Source organism: Aplidium turbinatum, chromosome 8, assembly GCF_918807975.1.
Source record: "Aplidium turbinatum chromosome 8, kaAplTurb1.1, whole genome shotgun sequence".
NCBI classification, from domain to species: domain Eukaryota; kingdom Metazoa; phylum Chordata; class Ascidiacea; order Aplousobranchia; family Polyclinidae; genus Aplidium; species Aplidium turbinatum.
The window spans coordinates 8,783,766-8,800,899 of record NC_137479.1 but is presented as its reverse complement, the minus strand read 5'-3'; the positions used below and the strand labels follow the sequence as shown (position 1 = coordinate 8,800,899).

General features: G+C 38.9%; 1 protein-coding gene across 1 annotated transcript; it reads left to right on the top strand.

Moving 5' to 3' along the window:
- The first annotated feature begins 1,195 nt into the window (after window positions 1–1,195).
- LOC145776357 (uncharacterized) lies at window positions 1,196–16,165 on the top strand. Its single transcript, XM_082587754.1, has 4 exons — window positions 1,196–1,407; window positions 2,988–3,161; window positions 14,707–14,831; window positions 15,514–16,165. The coding sequence occupies exons 1-4, from the start codon at window positions 1,213–1,215 to the stop codon at window positions 15,737–15,739; spliced, it is 720 nt and encodes a 239-aa protein (XP_082443880.1). The 5' UTR covers window positions 1,196–1,212; the 3' UTR covers window positions 15,740–16,165.
- Window positions 16,166–17,134: the final 969 nt, after the last annotated feature.

Below are 17,134 nucleotides of genomic sequence, written 5' to 3'. Positions count from 1 at the left end.
ATTTTCTTACAAATCTGACGCAAAGCTGAAGCAAGGAATCTTTGTTGGACCAGAAATAAGAAAATTGTAGAAAGATGAAATTTTTAAAAGCAAATTGACTCCACAAGAACTTGCGGCCTGGAACGGTTTCTTTTTGGTTGTTGAAAATGTTCTTGGTAAGCACAAAGCAACCAATTACAAAGAAATTGTCAACCAAATGCTAAAGTCATATGAAGCGATGGGGGGTTCGGATGTCGCTGAAAATGCATGTCTTGCATAGTCACCTAGATTGTTTTCCACCCAACAATGCTGATGTCAGTGATGAACATGAAGAGAAGTTTCATCAAGACATTAAAATCATAAAAGAAAGATACCAGGGGAATGTCAGTCCTGCCATGTTGGCTGACTTTTGTTGGTCTCTTCAAAGAGACACCAATGAAGACCATCGCAGGAAGAGAAGATGCCCACAACATTTCTAAAATGTTCAATGAGAACCTTTTTTCTGCAAAAAATGACTGATATCTTGGTCTTATAACGTAGCCTTTATGCTAAAAGACGACTTTTTCAGCTAACAAAAGTTTGTTAATTGTGATATTTTTTAAGTGTTTGCGATTGCATTTAATTTGTTCGTATATGCTGCATATCAATTAACCAACAAGCTTAAAAATAGCTGTCAATTTATGCAAATATTCGTAAAGTTAGGCTCCTTATTACGCATATAATTTTTCAAGTTGAATTGAATTTTTGATTGGCAGAGATTGAAAGAAATTTCCAGACTCTTTCATGAATTTTAAAAAGACTTTTTTGACTACGGCAAAAAAGAGACATTATAACAAAATTGACCCAATTTTCAAAAATTTAAATATAATAAATTGTGAATAACTCAAAAACCTGACGTGATAGAGCAAAACTGAGTTCCGATTCGGAATCAGCGCCCAAAACTACGTCTGGAATGGATATTGGTATCTCAGTTACCGACATGCTATATTTTTTTGTGACGCAGTGATAAGCTGTACCAAGTGACTGTAGGGGTGAGCAAAACTAAAAAAGTTTTTAAAGCACTGCAGTAGACTATTAGACCTACGCACAGCAGTGCTTCTGGGTGCTTTGACTAAGAGAAACTAAAGAAACTAGCAATTCCTCACACAACTTTTTGGAAGCGTGGGCTACAAACTTATTTCAATGTTTTGTTGTGCTTCATTTAGATTAAGTCAGATTTTTTGCAAATTCACAATGGGTTCAGATGAAATAATATTTGAAGGAAATGATGAAACTATTTATTGGAGAAAGTTGTCTAACTCTGACCAAGACGAAGTTGAAAGGCTGTATAAAGAATGCTTTTTCAAGAGAGAACCTCTTTGCCAAATGTTGTCAAAGACATACACTGCTGCAGAAGATATTATGAAATTTGATAGCTCTCTGACTTTGGTTGGTGTTGTTGTTGTTGGCCAAACTTACAGCAGATCTGCTGATCTATACCAGGCATTCCTAAAGTATGGGTCCCGACGCTAAGCCGGATCGCAATTCATAATTTTAAGGTGGCCAAACAAATTAAAAATGGGCCTAGAGTGGATAGCTTACACTGGAAACTGCCCAAGGGCGCCGGAAGCGTGGTGGCATGGGGGCAGATGCCCCCATGCCCTCAATTTTTCTGTGGATGGGGGGAAGGGGAGCAATGGTACCCTTTTGAGGTCATGTAAGCTACTGCACATTTCGCAATATATCAATTTCTGCTTTTCGCTTTTAGCCTAATTCTAATCTTTCATTTTTGCCTCAAAATTATATCACGATACAAAATTCTGTATCACAGTAACTTACATCATTATAACATAGCATGGTGCCCTTCCGTGCCATTTTTCTTTGTATACCGGACACTTGTATCATTATTCGATAATGAGCTGATAGATGAACATTATCGCTATATCTTATCTTAAAACTCAAAAAAATAGCCTTTCAGCCACAAAAGTGCCCTTTTTTTCGTAATCCTGCCCCCCAGTCAAAAATCATTCCGGCGCCCCTGAAGCTGCCCACCAAAGGGTCGCATAGAAAACTATTTTCTGAAATGGGTTCGCAAAATACTTTGTCGCATAACTATGTTGGAGTCGTAGGTTGATATATATATAAATATAATCAGCAGCATAGAATCTAATTCTAAGGGGACGGGGCACGTGACCCCAATCATTTTGAAGTTGTAGTAAAAACTTTATTGTTGGAAGAAAAATGTTTTCATATTGTTTTTCATATTTCAATTGGCTTGAAATTTTTCTGCACTTTATAGTAAGTTATTATTAGCGATAGCTGGGGATTAAGGGATCCAGATCACTCAATTAAGTTGCACAATTTATTTCCTTGAAACTTTTTTCATTTGGAAACTCGAATGCAAGTTAATTAAAAAGTAGCGCCATTTCAAGAATACGTCACAATTGAAATTAGTATTTTTAAAAACATTGTTTCCCATGAAGTATTTACAAACTCATTTGTGAATCATTATCGTCTTTCGGTCACATCAAAGTTTTGTCTTTTAATTATCAGACGAAGTTAATAAGTTCAAAGTCAGTGGAGTTGAGATATACTGTTTCGTGACGTGGAGACGTCATTAATTTAAAAAAAGTTATTTTTATGAATCTTTTTATCCTTGTTGGTTTGAAAGTCAATTCATTTGTCTTCTTTCATCTCCAAGTCAAAGAAATTTGGTTTCATTATGCGCTTGAAAAATAAAATGCAGGAGTAGGCCTGCGTAAATAACGCAGAAAGGATCATGAAGTGCAAAAGATGCAAGCTTGCGTATGAAGTGCTTGGTCACAATCAAATGTTCTTAAAAGATAACCTACTATGCTGTGAGCTATTTTGCATTTAGTTTTTCCTTGACAAGATGTTCTCCTGCTACACTTTGGCAACAACAGTGGGCTAATCTTGTTTTCCAAGTTCATCTGTGACTAAGGTCCAAAACGACAAAGGTCTTCAATGTGCTTTAGCTTACTTCTGCTTATTATTTTATTGATGTACAGACCTCATTGAAACAAAACTATTCCATTGGAGCATATGATGTTAAACACAAGGACAAGCTTTGCGCATATGCAATCGTATCTCATAATCAGCCTTCTACTGAAACCCACGATTATGCGACGTTCATAGAAGAGGGAAAAACTGCCGGTGGATCAGCTATTGCTCAATTGTATCGGGTACGTTACACTTTCGTGTGGTATAGAGCAGTGATTTTAAAGTTGTATGAGCCACGTAATACTTTATGCACATAATACTTAAAAATGATGCAATAAAATAGACATAACAACAATAATTCATTTACTTTCCCGTTAGCTCAGTGGTTATACACCGAACTCAAGATCAAGCGGCGCTAGTTCGGCTTTCTGGGTGTGCGCTTGAGCAGCGCATTTTAAGACTGTTCTCCATTCAGCGGCACCTAGTGGATAGAATTATTCCTCGACAACAACACTACAACACAATCGGAAACTTCACTACGTCAATCTCAGTGATCCGGCTTGCGTCAGAGGTTCAAAGTCTCTACAAGTATATGCAAAACTTCCAAGATAAAGCTTTCAAAGAAACTTTCTCAGTCGGGGAATGAAAATCAATTCAACCAATCTTTTAGTTTTGCTCAGTGCAATATCTGGGGCTGTTTGGATAAGGACAAAGTTTATATTCAGACCGGAATCGCAAACTCAAAGCTCTTGTGGTTTTGATTTTTGACCAGTGTTCCATGGAGCACTAGTTAGTTAAACTAATAAATTTCTTGCGAAACACCCAGCGATCTTTCACTGAACATTAGTGTTCCGTTGAACACCGGTTGAAAATCACTGGTAGCCTATATAGACTAATAGAAAAGTTCTTGTGATACTCAACAGAACTTTTATGCATAAGAATTTTATGCCGTGGTTCTAAGCATAGGCGTATGTGTCAGGGAATTATGAGGAGAGGCAATTTCCCTTCAGTACGTAAGATAGGTCGCCAATTTAGACTTCTGGTCAATCAAAAAATAATAAACTATTTCAATGTTATCTATCCGTTGTACGTCGCATATTTTGCAGAGCATTGCACATATACAACTTTAGATGCTGTACCGATCAGAGTTGCTAGGTAATCCTGGCGGAATTCAGACAGTTTTAGTTTGAAATTTGGACATTTTAGGACAAATAATGCAAAATGCTTTATTTGCTTTAATAACACAGTGTGTACATTTTGACTAAGAAATTTGTCACTGGCAATAGACACATGTTTTATGGTCAAATCGACAATGCTGAACGCGAATTTCAACGTTAAAATGAGCTCCTGTGTACCATTTTTGGGAAAAAGAGATTTTAAAATATTAGATAAGTTGTATTATTCTATATAATATATAACCAGAGTTAGGGTGCACTGTGTTAAATAAACGTGGTAAAGTCAGAGCTAATAGCGCCTGCGACTAAATCCAGTTGAGGCAAGGCTCAGAAGTGTTGTTCTGAAGGTTTGCACTTGTATTCACCAGTAAAGTCTCTCTTCCTCGACCAGCAAGAATCCGGCCAACATTGCTCGGCTATCCTGGCCCTTGGATCTCCTACTATATTGTTGGCCAGATTGTGCTCTCCAGGGTTGTATGATGTCCTAGCCGGCCATTCCTGTTGAATGTAGTGGTATTGTCCGGACCGACTGTCTCATAGACATGAGAAACAACAGTACTTTGTGTACGATACCCCAATTGCATTCCCATCAGCATGTTTAACACTTTGAAGTCTCCACACTGGTACCATTGGAATGTATCCTATTTGATGGCTTTCAAGATAACTTTCATATTTTCTCTTGACTCATTCATTGTTCTAGAATATGCAACAGGGACTGATGGCTTTTCATTCCCATTATGCAGTGGTACTGTTTTGAGACTTTCCTTAGAAGAGTTGATGAAGAGTCCCCAGTCCTCTGGATCATGTTGACCTTCCAGATCACCCATCAGTCCCACAACATCATTGCAAAATGTCAGCTGGACCCATCATCAATCACCTTGTTCGAAAAAAGTCAATGAACTCCTTTCCGCGTTCACGAACACTCCAAACAGTGACAGCTTTATCTGCAAGTTTCCACTGTTGCAACCGTGAAGCAAGTAACTCTGTATGTCTCATTGACAACTCCAGTGCTCTGGCCAAATCGTTGAACTCTGGTAATAAGATTTCGTGGTGGTTGCATCGTGGTCTGGGTTCATGGCAGTCAGATGAAGATGCATGAGAATCTGATACAGTGCTTGAGTCACTATCACTTTGTTCAGTCATTGGATATACAGGAATGGATGTCAGGGTCATCAGCATAATGCTGCACAAGTCGTATTGTAGTGGGAACATGAGGAATTAGGATACTCAATGGCAGCCCGATTTGCGTTATTCAACATTTGGGGCAGTTTCGTGAAGCAAAAAATGTATCAGTCAGATGCATGATTAAAAGGTTTACGCCACACCACGGGGACGGCAAACCCCCTCCTTTGGCAACCTCAACATGTTCAATTCAACCAAGGCCAACACGTGTTAGGTTGGTAGAAAAATTGTCAGAAACTGTGCAAAATGAAAATGTTTTGAGAAAGAATGATAACCTAACAAAGAGGGACTGGTTTTCCAGCAGGCTTACAAACCGGTACAAATTAGGCTATTTGATATCAGCTGTCGCCAGTTTTTTTTTTGAGGTTTGGTGACCGCTAAGTAGTTTTAAGAGACCGCAAGTGTTTCATTTAAATACCAAAAAATAGCCATATTTGCATGACCTAGGCATTTAAACTACATACAATCAACGCAACATAAAATGAATTATTCGACAAGGCACAGCTTAAATGATTGTGACAGCGACCAAACAGCCTGCCCAACACTGACGCCAAACAAGTTTGCTGCACAATCAAACAAAGTGTGCTTGTTGGCTTCTGCTTGTTATGTTTCCACACGTAAAAACTGATCATTATGCGCCATAAATCAGAAATAAACATTGACGAGTATCGAAGGTGCACTTCTGTTGTGAATAATTCTTTGATTCAGCTGTTAGCTGTACCTCCACTTATTCTTTTTTCCGGACGTGAACTAATGATCGTAGGCTATATTCGTATTATCGACCAGACATGACGAGAAACAACCATTACTTTTCTACTGTAGTTGCAAGATCAAATTTTGGGAAACCGTTTTTAAGTTATGCATGAATAGAATCGCAACAGCGCAGTGGGTATCGAATCTTCAACCTCTTGATCCAGAATCAAACCACTGAGGTAACCGCCGTGCTTATAATTATACCTTCAGATACCAGTTGGATGCTTTTATCAATTGAGTTACACTGCCGCTTACGTGCAGTAGGCAAAATAATTAAATCAAATGAAAATACCATAAAAAATTCCAAACTTTGTATTTTGCTTTCTGCTTCAAGGGCTGTTTACAACAAAGTCAGCAATAATTGAAAAAACGCAAAATCAAACGAAATTTATATCGGAACAACAATATCGGATTTTTCAATGTTGAAATTAGCCATTTAATGCCAAAAACTCTCTGATAAACTCCCTGAGCTTCCGATCCTCGGATTCCACTGAGTGAGTTTGCAGCGCTTCCCCAGTTCTCTGGCTGAATTTTAAATAATTTTTCATTCAAATTCACTAGGCTATTATTTGTTACGTTTTTTGTCTCTGTGGCCTCTCCTTATAAACCGATTTCTTATTATGTTGATTAGTCATTTGTTAACTTTGATTTGCAAAATTACCATTCCGCATTCATAATATTGTTGCCCCACGAAAACTTATGGCGTTTATTATGTGACCGGCTTTTTATGACTTGTTCATTAGGTTAACATTTTAGTGCTCTCTCACTTTGGGCAGGTGCCCCCCTCCCTATTTTTTTCGCTCTGGCGAGAGCACTGAACTTTAGGCCTACTGTATTGTTTTTGCATCTTTTATCGACGGTCATACATAGCCTATCTACTTCATGCTTAGGCCTACTGCATGGCTAATTTTCTTTAACTTTAAACAGGAACAACTTTTAACTTGCTACGCCCCTAATCTAAGCCTATGCAATAAAATCTCACTCTCCAGAGTCTTGATCTTGAAAAGTGCGGTAAAATGCACGATGCTGCAATCAGAGTTGCGCTTACATTTCAATTGTAAAATTCACTTACGATTGACGACTGCAGCAAAACAACAAGAAAATTGTTGCATGCATTGCACTGCAATTTGCAACTCTAAAAATTATTGCGTTGTCAAGGCCGTCGCTGCAGGGGGGCGTGTCCCCTCCCCTGACAACGACCTGTGCACACACACTTCAGGCACTGAAGAAGAACTGGTTTCAATTTTAGTTTCATTAACTAGGTGGCTAGTAAAAATATTACTTTTCATGGTTTTTCCACTTGTGTGTTGATCCGAAATAAAATTTATCGGCGAATATCGGCGATAATCAAATATTGCCTTTGGCGATAACGATAACTGAAAAAATAATTGAGCGATAACGATAAGCGATAAAAATTTATCGACGATAATTATCGCCGGTAAATTATCGCCGATAATGCCCATCACTGAGGGTCAGTGCAGTGCCGGTCTTAGGGTATTTCGGGCACTGTGCGGAATATGCTTTGCGGGCCCCAATGACAATGATCCGATTCAATAGCTTAGCTAGGTATTTTGGAAGGGGAGGGGGTTAATTGACGGATGGCGGGCGAAGTCTGACGGCGTGTTCGCCGAAGGCGACACCCAGCGGCGGGGGTTCTGGGGGGCCTCTCTCAGAACATTTTGAAAAATTACTTTGAATTTGGTGCATTCTGAGAGCATGTTCAACAAAAATACCGGTAGCCTACTTGGATACCGGTACTTGCTTGTGAATCGAATAGAATTTTTTCCATTGGAAATGACAAAAATTACTGCATTTTCTGAGTAAATTGCGGGCCTCCTAATTTGCGGGCCCTGTGCGATTGCACGGTTTGCACACCCCAAAGACTGGCACTGGTCAGTGACAACCAATTTGTGCAGTGATAAACCAAATTTGTGCAGTCATAAATCGCAATATGTGCAGTGGTAAAACAAGTGGTTTTTGAAGACAACGCATACAAAATATAAGCCCGTAATCTTTTAAGCAGTGTTTACTTTTTCTCTTCAATCCAATCAGTGTAAATAAATTTTGTTTCTAGTTTTCTGATCTGTGAAGTGTTCAACGTTGCAGCAGATATTGCTACATTTGGATCTGAGCACTGCCGTTTGTGAATGTGGATTCTCAGTGTTAACAAGAGTTGACGCTCCCACTAGACGGAGCATGTTACAACCAAGACAGGCACACTTGGTGCTTATGGCCTTTGAACATTCTGTATTGAAATCTATCGATTTAGACTTGTTTGTGAGACGGTTTGCATCCAAACATCCGCGACTGCAATTGCAATAGACTAGCTCACGGGTGTATAGGCGGAATGTAATCATATATATCAAAACCCTCGGCACTAGCTTCTTCGAGCCAGTTAAAGCTTTTGCTCATAACAAGTACCGCTATTTATATAACAAGTCAACAATTGCTGTGTTATGTTGGTCATTGTAATATGGTTGTTGTGATTTAACTAGCGGATAAAATAAGAGACTAGTGTTGGTCTTAACACTAATCTGATATATTGCAATTTTTGTGGATACCGGTATTTAAGAGGTTAAAATGCCAAAATCATTTAAATTTTTTTTGGCCCCCCCCTAACAAAAAGTTGGCCCCCCCTTGCTCTGCGGTCTGGCTACGGCCCTGGCCACCAGACAGAGCTAGTACTATTTTGGGACTTGGTATTAATTTAGTTGGTTAAATCTATGCTTGTGCTTTCCAACGATAGCAAATTTGTTGAAATTGAACAACAAATGAATAAATGGGAGACAATTTCCTTCAAGTGTTTTTCAGTGCATTTCCACCCCGTACTTCCTCCTTTATAATTGTCCATTCCAACGTGTGTGACGTATAATGACGTCATCATCCAATTGACCAAGAGGGCGAATTGTGAAAGAGCACCAAAATGGCTACAGTTAACATCTAAATCATGCTTACCAATAATTCTTAGGCTACTTGAAAATATCACAACCTAATAATTCTTTTCAGGACAAGCGTAAACAATACATCTCATGCTTCTACTGGTCTGAAATGATTAAAAATAATTACAGTAATTGGCTTTACTTCACATCAAAACTAGACTGTCTCAGTGACTTCTCAAAACACAGATCAAGTAAAGTAACCTACGATCCCTTTACCTAATCACCGATAGCTTCTACACGCTTACCCAAAAGATTTACGAGAACCAAAGTTGGAATCCCTGACCAGGGTTTGTTCTATTTGCAGTCCCCACAGCGCTTGTTCAGTGATGCTAGAAAACTTTTTTCTGAAAAGCTACGTCATAAAAAAAAGAACAAGCAACATGTAATGATTGCTTGCCTGTAGTTCACCTTGTTTACTCGCTTACATAATCATGTGTGCCCTAGGTAATTGTACGCTTTCTAGTTCTGTACTCTAGCCTTGCCACTGATTCATCTTGCAGTTGTACTGGAAGAACGAGGAGAATAGAATTGTGCAGAACTATGTCTACCGTAGATATATTTAGTTAACCTTATATTTTATTCTATTTGTTTAGCACGAATTTAAGTTGATTAAAGCCAAGTTATGTTTCTAGTTTGGTTTATATCGTAACAATTTAATCAACTTATTTATCTGGTGATGGAACGTTTGTTGAAACCGAAAGTGCTAGACCTTGACCCGAGTGACGCACTTGCTGCTAAGCACTACAGACATTGGCTGAAAACGTTTAACGCCTTTCTTGAAGCAGTTCAGCGTTCTGTGCCAGGCCGTGAACCCTCTGAAGGCGACCAAAGCTCTCAGAATTTCTCAGCAGTAGATAAAATAGCATTACTGCACTGCTATTTGTCACCTGAAGTGTACGACCTTGTTGAGGACTGTTCTATCTTCGACGCAGCAAAGAAAGTACTCGATAAAGCCTACTTAAAAGAGAAACACGAAACTTTTGCCCGTCACCTTTTACTCACCAGGGAACAGAAGCATGATGAAACTATCACATCGTACGCAAGAGCACTCAAGGCACTTGCCCGAGATTGCCAGTGGCGAGCTGTCAGCGCAGGAGATTTCATAAGGGAATTAACTCGAGATGCATTGATTACTGGAATCTCTTCTTCAGCTATCAAGCAGAAACTACTAGAAGAAAAATCACTCACCCTTGAGGATGCTATAGCTAAGGCTGAATTACTCGAACAAGCGCACAACCAATCCGGATGTCTTTCAACTACTCTTCAATCTTCCGTCGCTGCATCGTCAAGAAATGCCAATATCCCACTAAGGAAATGCTACTTTTGCTCCGGAAAACTGCACCCGGGCGGAAGGATGGAATGTCCTGCTCGGGACGCTTCTTGCCGAGCATGTGGAAAAAAGGGTCATTTCGAAAGAGCCTGTTTAAAATCACAAAAAAGACAAAACAATCGTATCAAAGCACAATCTACATCTGCTTCAATACTGGGAGATCAGCACTTATCGTCTGGATCTGAAGATGGCATTGTCGCTTCAACAGTTTCTTCTTATTTATTGTCGGTTTTAGCCGGTGTGCCATCCTGTTTGTCGTCTTCTTCAGTTTCCGTGGAAATAGCCGGAAAACACATCACTGCTCTTCTAGACTCCGGGGCATCTCATAGCCACATTGACTGGAAGGTTGCGAAATGGCTTGGGCTGGATCCTCCATCAGGACCCACTTCTTCAGTTTCACTAGCTCGCGTAACTCAAAATTTTGAGTGTCTTGGAAAGACTGCTGCTAAAATGACTTTATTTAATCGCGAATATGATTTACAACTGGGAGTTGGACGCGAACTTTGTGCAGACATCATCCTCGGACAAGACTTCATGGCGCTGCATCGACGGGTGATTTTTGAATTCAATGGTAAAAAAGAGGATATCATAATAACACCTTCAAACTGTAGTGTTGCAGCGGCTAAAGTCACAGCACCTCGTCTATTTAAGAATCTGGATCCAGGAGTCCGACCAATCGTGACGAAGTCTAAACGTTTTAATCCAGAAGATCAGCATTTTATTCACCAGGAAATCAACAAACTCCTTGCTGATGGGGTTATAGAGCCTTCTACTTCACCTTGGAGAGCTCAAGTTTTAATCGCAGATGATGGACGCCATAAAAAGCGGATGGTAATAGATTACTCTCGCACCATTAACAAGTTTACACTTCTTGACGCCTTTCCTTTACCAAGAATTGATGACCAAGTGAATGCCATTGCCCACGGAAAGATATTCAGCACATTAGATCTAAAGTCAGCTTATTACCAAGTTCCCCTGTGCATGGAAGATCGAGAATACACTGCATTCGAAGCCGCAGGGAGACTGTTTCAATACTGTAGACTCCCTTTCGGAGTTACAAATGGAGTATCAGCATTTCAAAGAATTATAGACGATATTATCCGCAAGCATAAACTCCGAGGGACATATGCATATTTAGACAACATCACAGTTGCTGGAACAAGTAAAGAAGATCATAATCATAAGCTCAAAGCTCTCTTGGAAGCTGCTGATGAAGAAGGTTTAACGTTTAACGATTCAAAACCTCTTATTTGCAAATACGAAATCGACGTACTTGGCTACAGGGTTTCTCATGGAGTAATCAAACCCGATCCCACAAGATTGCAACCACTACTGGATTTACCCGTTCCAAAGTGTAAAACTGAACTTCAAAGAGTCGTTGGGATGTTCGCTTACTACGCTCGTTGGATACCTCAATTCTCACAAAAGGTACGTCCACTAAACCTCGCAATTACTGGAAACACCTTCCCCTTATCTCAACTGGCGTTACAAGCTTTTGAATCATTAAGACAAGGACTTATGAATACTTGTCTATCGTTTATTCGTGATGACTTGCCCTTTCAGGTTGATTGTGATGCATCTGAACATACAATAGCTGCAACTTTAAACCAAGGGGGGAGACCGGTAGCCTTTTTCTCAAAAACACTTTCAAAATGCGAAAGAGCGTACCCTGTTGTAGAAACAGAGGCTTTAGCTATAATTGAAGCAGTTAGACGTTGGTGTCACTATCTTCATGGTAAAAAGTTTAAATTAATTACTGATCAATGAGTTCTTTCATTTATGCTTGACCCAACTAGCAAAGGTAAAGTCAAAAATGCCAAAATTCAACTTTGGAGAGCAGAATTGGGTTGCTTCGACTACAGTGTTGAGCATCGGCCAGGAGTCGATAACGTTGCTCCTGACACTCTATCTCGCTCCAAAGTGATCGCTAGCTACTCTCAACAACCCAATCTAAAAGACATTCATCGCCAACTTGGGCACCCGGGAGTTACTCGTCTTTGGCAATTCACTCGTTCAAAAAACTTGCCGTTTTCTCTAGATGATGTGAAAAATGTTTGCAAAAGCTGTCGTTCGTGTTGTAAAGTGAAGCCTCGCTATCACAGCTTGGATAAAAACCAACATTTAATACGTGCCACCACTCCCTGGGAAAGAATAAGTATCGATTTCAAGGGTCCGTTAAAAGGTGTCAAATCATACATTTTAATGGATATTGACGAGTACTCTCGTTATCCATTTGCTTTCGCATGCAAAGACCAATCCTCATCAACAGTGTTAAAGTGTTTATCAGAACTTTTTGTACTATTTGGCGTTCCTGGATACGTACATAGTGATAGAGGTTCGGCCTTTATGTCCAATGATGTAAAAACCTACCTTACAAGTAAAGGTGTGGCTACCAGTAGGAGCACACCATATCATCCCACTGGTAATTCACAAGTAGAAAGAACGAATCAAACTATTTGGCAAACTGTACAGTTAATGTTACATGATCGTCAACTTCCACAGGAGAGGTGGGAAGAAGTCCTACCTGACGCTCTACATGCAGCGCGATCATTATTATGCACCAGCACAAATGCTACTCCGCACGAACGTTTTCTTAGGTTTGAACGACGTTCAATGCTCGGGAAGAGTTTACCTGGTTGGTTGCTCCAACCAGGATCTGTCCTGCTTCGTCGGTTTGTCAGGAACAAGGACGAGCCATTAGTAGATGAAGTTGAATTGCTCGATGCGAACCCTAGCTTTGCACATGTTCGATATCCAAATGGCCGAGAATCAACTGTATCGACTACAGACCTTGCTCCTTGTCCGCAAAAAGAAAAACCAGCAGAAGACAACAACGTTACCGCCTCACCCGAACTACTGGATTTAAATTCACAACCTGCACCTGAATCACCAAAGTCCGGACTTGAATCTCCAAAGTCTACACCTGAAAATCCGGTTGTTGAACACTCGCACAAACCGTCCGTGATCGATGTTGAGGTTCCTGCCCTTCGCAGATCCTCTCGGGTACGAAAAGAACCTGACCGATATGGTGCTTATGTGAAACATTGATGTATCTATTTTCTTGAGACAACAAGTATCGAAATTCTAAACATGTTCATAAATCAGCGGGGAGGAATGTAATGATTGCTTGCCTGTAGTTCATCTTGTTTACTCGCTTACATAATCATGTGTGCCCTAGGTAATTGTACGCTTTCTAGTTCTGTACTCTAGCCTTGCCACTGATTCATCTTGCAGTTGTACTGGCAGAACGAGGAGAATAGAATTGTGCAGAACTATGTCTACCGTAGATATATTTAGTTAACCTTATACTTGTTTTGTTTGTTTAGCACGAACTTAAGTTGATTAAAGCCAAGTTATGTTTCTAGTTTGGTTTATATCGTAACACAACACCGGACCTGCAAAATTTGCAGACCTAGGGTTGCCAATTAATTTTTTAATACATAATTTTTTTTTATTACGAAAATATTAATATTAAGAGTTTTTTAATTTTTCAAGCAAAATAAATTAAAAAAAAAAACATGGCAAAACTATCTAAATCAAATATAGTTATTACTATCTGAAACCTTAACAGCCTGTTTCACATTTAACGGATCATCAGAAGGGCTTATTCAAATAGAATTAAAAATTAAAAATAATTCAAATAGCAAAACTATCTATATGTATTATAATTCACATATGCACAAAAATGTTGGGGGGCTGCAGTCCCGCAGTCCCTTATGACGAGCCGCCACTGCTCTTAGGCATTACATGAAAAGACAGGAAACCAGCCAAATGGATATGACAACAAACACAAATCAAAGATATCATTCAAACAATAAAAAGTTAAAAGTGGAATTGGGCAGGACATATCATGCGAACAATTGACAACAGATAGACAAGAAGAGCTATTGACTGGATACGGCTTGACAATAAACGCAAAAGAGGGAAACAGAAAACAAGATGGCGAGACGAACTCTACCAATTCGACAAACACTGGACACAAACGTGCAAAGACAGACAAAATTATAAAGATATGGGGAAGGCTTTCATCTTGCAGTGGAACAACAATGGCTGACAATGATGATGATGATAAAGATAAAATGGCTGGAAAAACACTATAGCCAAAAATCCTGTTTCTTTGTGTTCACTTAAAATATCATTTTTATTGTTTATGAAGATTGAAAAAAAAACATTCAAAGAAACATTTTCAACATTTTAACAAAACATTTTCAATCTCAAGGCTATATCACAATATTCGAATTCAATGCGTTTTGTATGTTGACGAATGTTTCTCGTAGAAAGACAGGGCCAAGTGTGGAATTGTACCTAATATTTTGTGGCAAAAATGATTTCAGGGTACGATATTGTTTTTGTTTTAATTGTATTGTAGAAAAAATGAATAAAACTATGTTATCTTTTTTTTTTTCAGTATCTAAAAATATTTGACGAAGATCTGCGCAAGCACATTGGCTTATCAGACTACCTAATGATCGAAACGATAACAGTGGCGGATGGCTATCTTAACAGGGGAATCATGTCTCGTTTATTGGAAAGGTAAAAAAGCTGCTGTCGTCTGTAAATATAAAGTGAAAGTGCATGCTTATTGTTGCGTGCAAAACAACTAAAGCCGATATTGGCGTGTAGTTGTGGGCTGTGGCCACAAACTGACCGTTTTGACCTGTTCCCTGTGATTGCGCAGGTAAGCTACTGCAGATTGTGGGCAACATAGCGCACTAAAGATGCTATCCAATTTAATCAGTAAAACTTGAAGGTAAATTTGTTGGAACATGAGGCCAATCACCATGCACGCAGGTTTCTATACAAATTTAGAAACACTTTTCATTAATCAGACATAAAAATGCAACCGTCGGAAGATGAATACATAACACAAATGGCAAGTGTTGCCAAAAGAGAGTTATCGTTTTAGTAACTTGGGCAATAGCCTACTTTCTTTGAACACGACACAGAAAATGTCGTGTTTTGCTTCAATTTTTTGTTCATATGCCATAACAGTTGCCGCAGTGTATAACCAAAAATACCAGACAAAAATGTTTTCAATGGTCTCCTCAAATGAAGCCGATTAGGCTACAGATAATAATTTGTTTTGACTCCATGTTTTTACAAATACAATTCATTTCAACAGAATCTTATTTTGACTGTGTGATTGAACTTTGTATGGTAGGCTATAATCTGTTATGTGTTGTCTCAATTTTAACAATAGCCATGATGCTTTCAGACTTGCATTGATTACAAAAGAGACCAATATTCGGTATATCACAACCTTGGCTTCGTCAAACTATACGCAACGCATAAACTTTAAACTTCGGTGCAAAGAACTTAAAGAAGTCAAATACAAAGACTACGTCGACAGCGTTACTGGAAAGATGCCTTTCAAAAACCCTCCATCACCGCACACTTCCTGTAAATTGATGTGTTTGGATCTTGACGAACCTCAATCATAGAACTGAACACATTTGCAATGTTTAACTCTCTCACTGATAGCATCACTTTTAATTGTTTTAAATGACCAGACTTAAGGCGGCTTAAGTCTGTCTGGACAAAAGTCGGCGTTAAGCGTCGATTTTGCGATTCAGAAAGCAGACTTACGCTTTAGCAAGGCTTATAGCCTTATATAGCAAGGCTTATATAATGTAACATCACTTTTGCAAACATACAATTGTGATTGGTCATACTTTTTCTTTTGTCTGCAATGCCAGGAAAAAACAAATCTATTAACTATCTTACATTTGACAGTTTTCAGACTAAAGGCAGTCTATGCGCCCTTTTAGTCATAAACTGGCGACAGTATTTCTAGAATTGTAATATTTTTAACTTTTAAGGCATCAAAAATTGACGAAACGTCGGAATAAAAGCAAATTGTCACTGTATACATCTTGTGATAGTTTAGCTCAATTTGCACCAGTAGAACATCTCCTATTATTTAATTTAATGCCTGGTGAACAGCCTCATTCAATTTTCAAAAATAACCTGAGTTATCTGATTCTTTCAAATTGATGAATTGTTGCAAACTAAAGCCATGTGCATATTGGCATAACGTTGTTTACCGTTGTTTCAGTGCTTAATGAGTATTACTTGCGTGTGTAAATGAACTTTTTGTGCCAGATCTGTTGCGTCATGGATTACTTGGCATCTACGTTAGTTAACAAACGACTTGCTGATGCAACCATAACGTATTTCAACATCACAAAAAAGGACTTTTTTGTAGTTGTAAGTTTAAAGCACAACATTGCATTATTTGTTGATTCAGCATGAATGTAGCTCAGCGAAACAGCCTTCAGTTTTACGCTTCATTACCTCAACCGAAGAGTTGCTGTAGCAATTTCTCTTTCGCGCGAAAAAAGAGAGGCTTAGCACGGTCTTATATAAGTCGCACGTAAGTCGAGATTCTGCATCGCAAATAAGCTTCTCGTATAAGCCTGGCCTATATAATCTCTCTCTCGTCCTGTTGCTCAACACAACAAACAGTGTACCAGCCTCATTTTTGTAACGTGTTTAATTACAAAAATGAGGCTGGTACACTGTTTGTTGTGTTAAGCAACAGGACCAGACTAATGATAAGAGACAGTCAACCGCTTCAAGTGAACAGTTTGCTGGGTGGTTCACTAAAAATAGAAAAGTTTTATTGGCCTATATAAGTCCGTCTTAAGCGTAAGCCTGACTTATTTTGAGACACAAATCTGAATTCCGCCCTAAGCGAAGCACCCAGCACCATTTCACAATGATGCTCGTCTAAAAGCTTTGCTTGTGGCAAAATATCTATCAATCAATTTAAAACAATGAAAACTATTAATACTACAAAAAATGTTCAATGCTAAGCAAAAGAGCAAAGCAGAGCG

Bases quoted from the DNA above. Each gene is read 5' to 3' on its own strand.
- LOC145776357 (XM_082587754.1), top strand. From the start codon at position 1,213: ATGGGTTCAGATGAAATAATATTTGAAGGAAATGATGAAACTATTTAT. The intron at 3,162-14,706 runs GTACGTTACACT...TTTTTTTTTCAG, and splicing joins CTATTGCTCAATTGTATCGG to TATCTAAAAATATTTGACGA. The intron at 14,832-15,513 runs GTAAAAAAGCTG...TGATGCTTTCAG, and splicing joins ATGTCTCGTTTATTGGAAAG to ACTTGCATTGATTACAAAAG.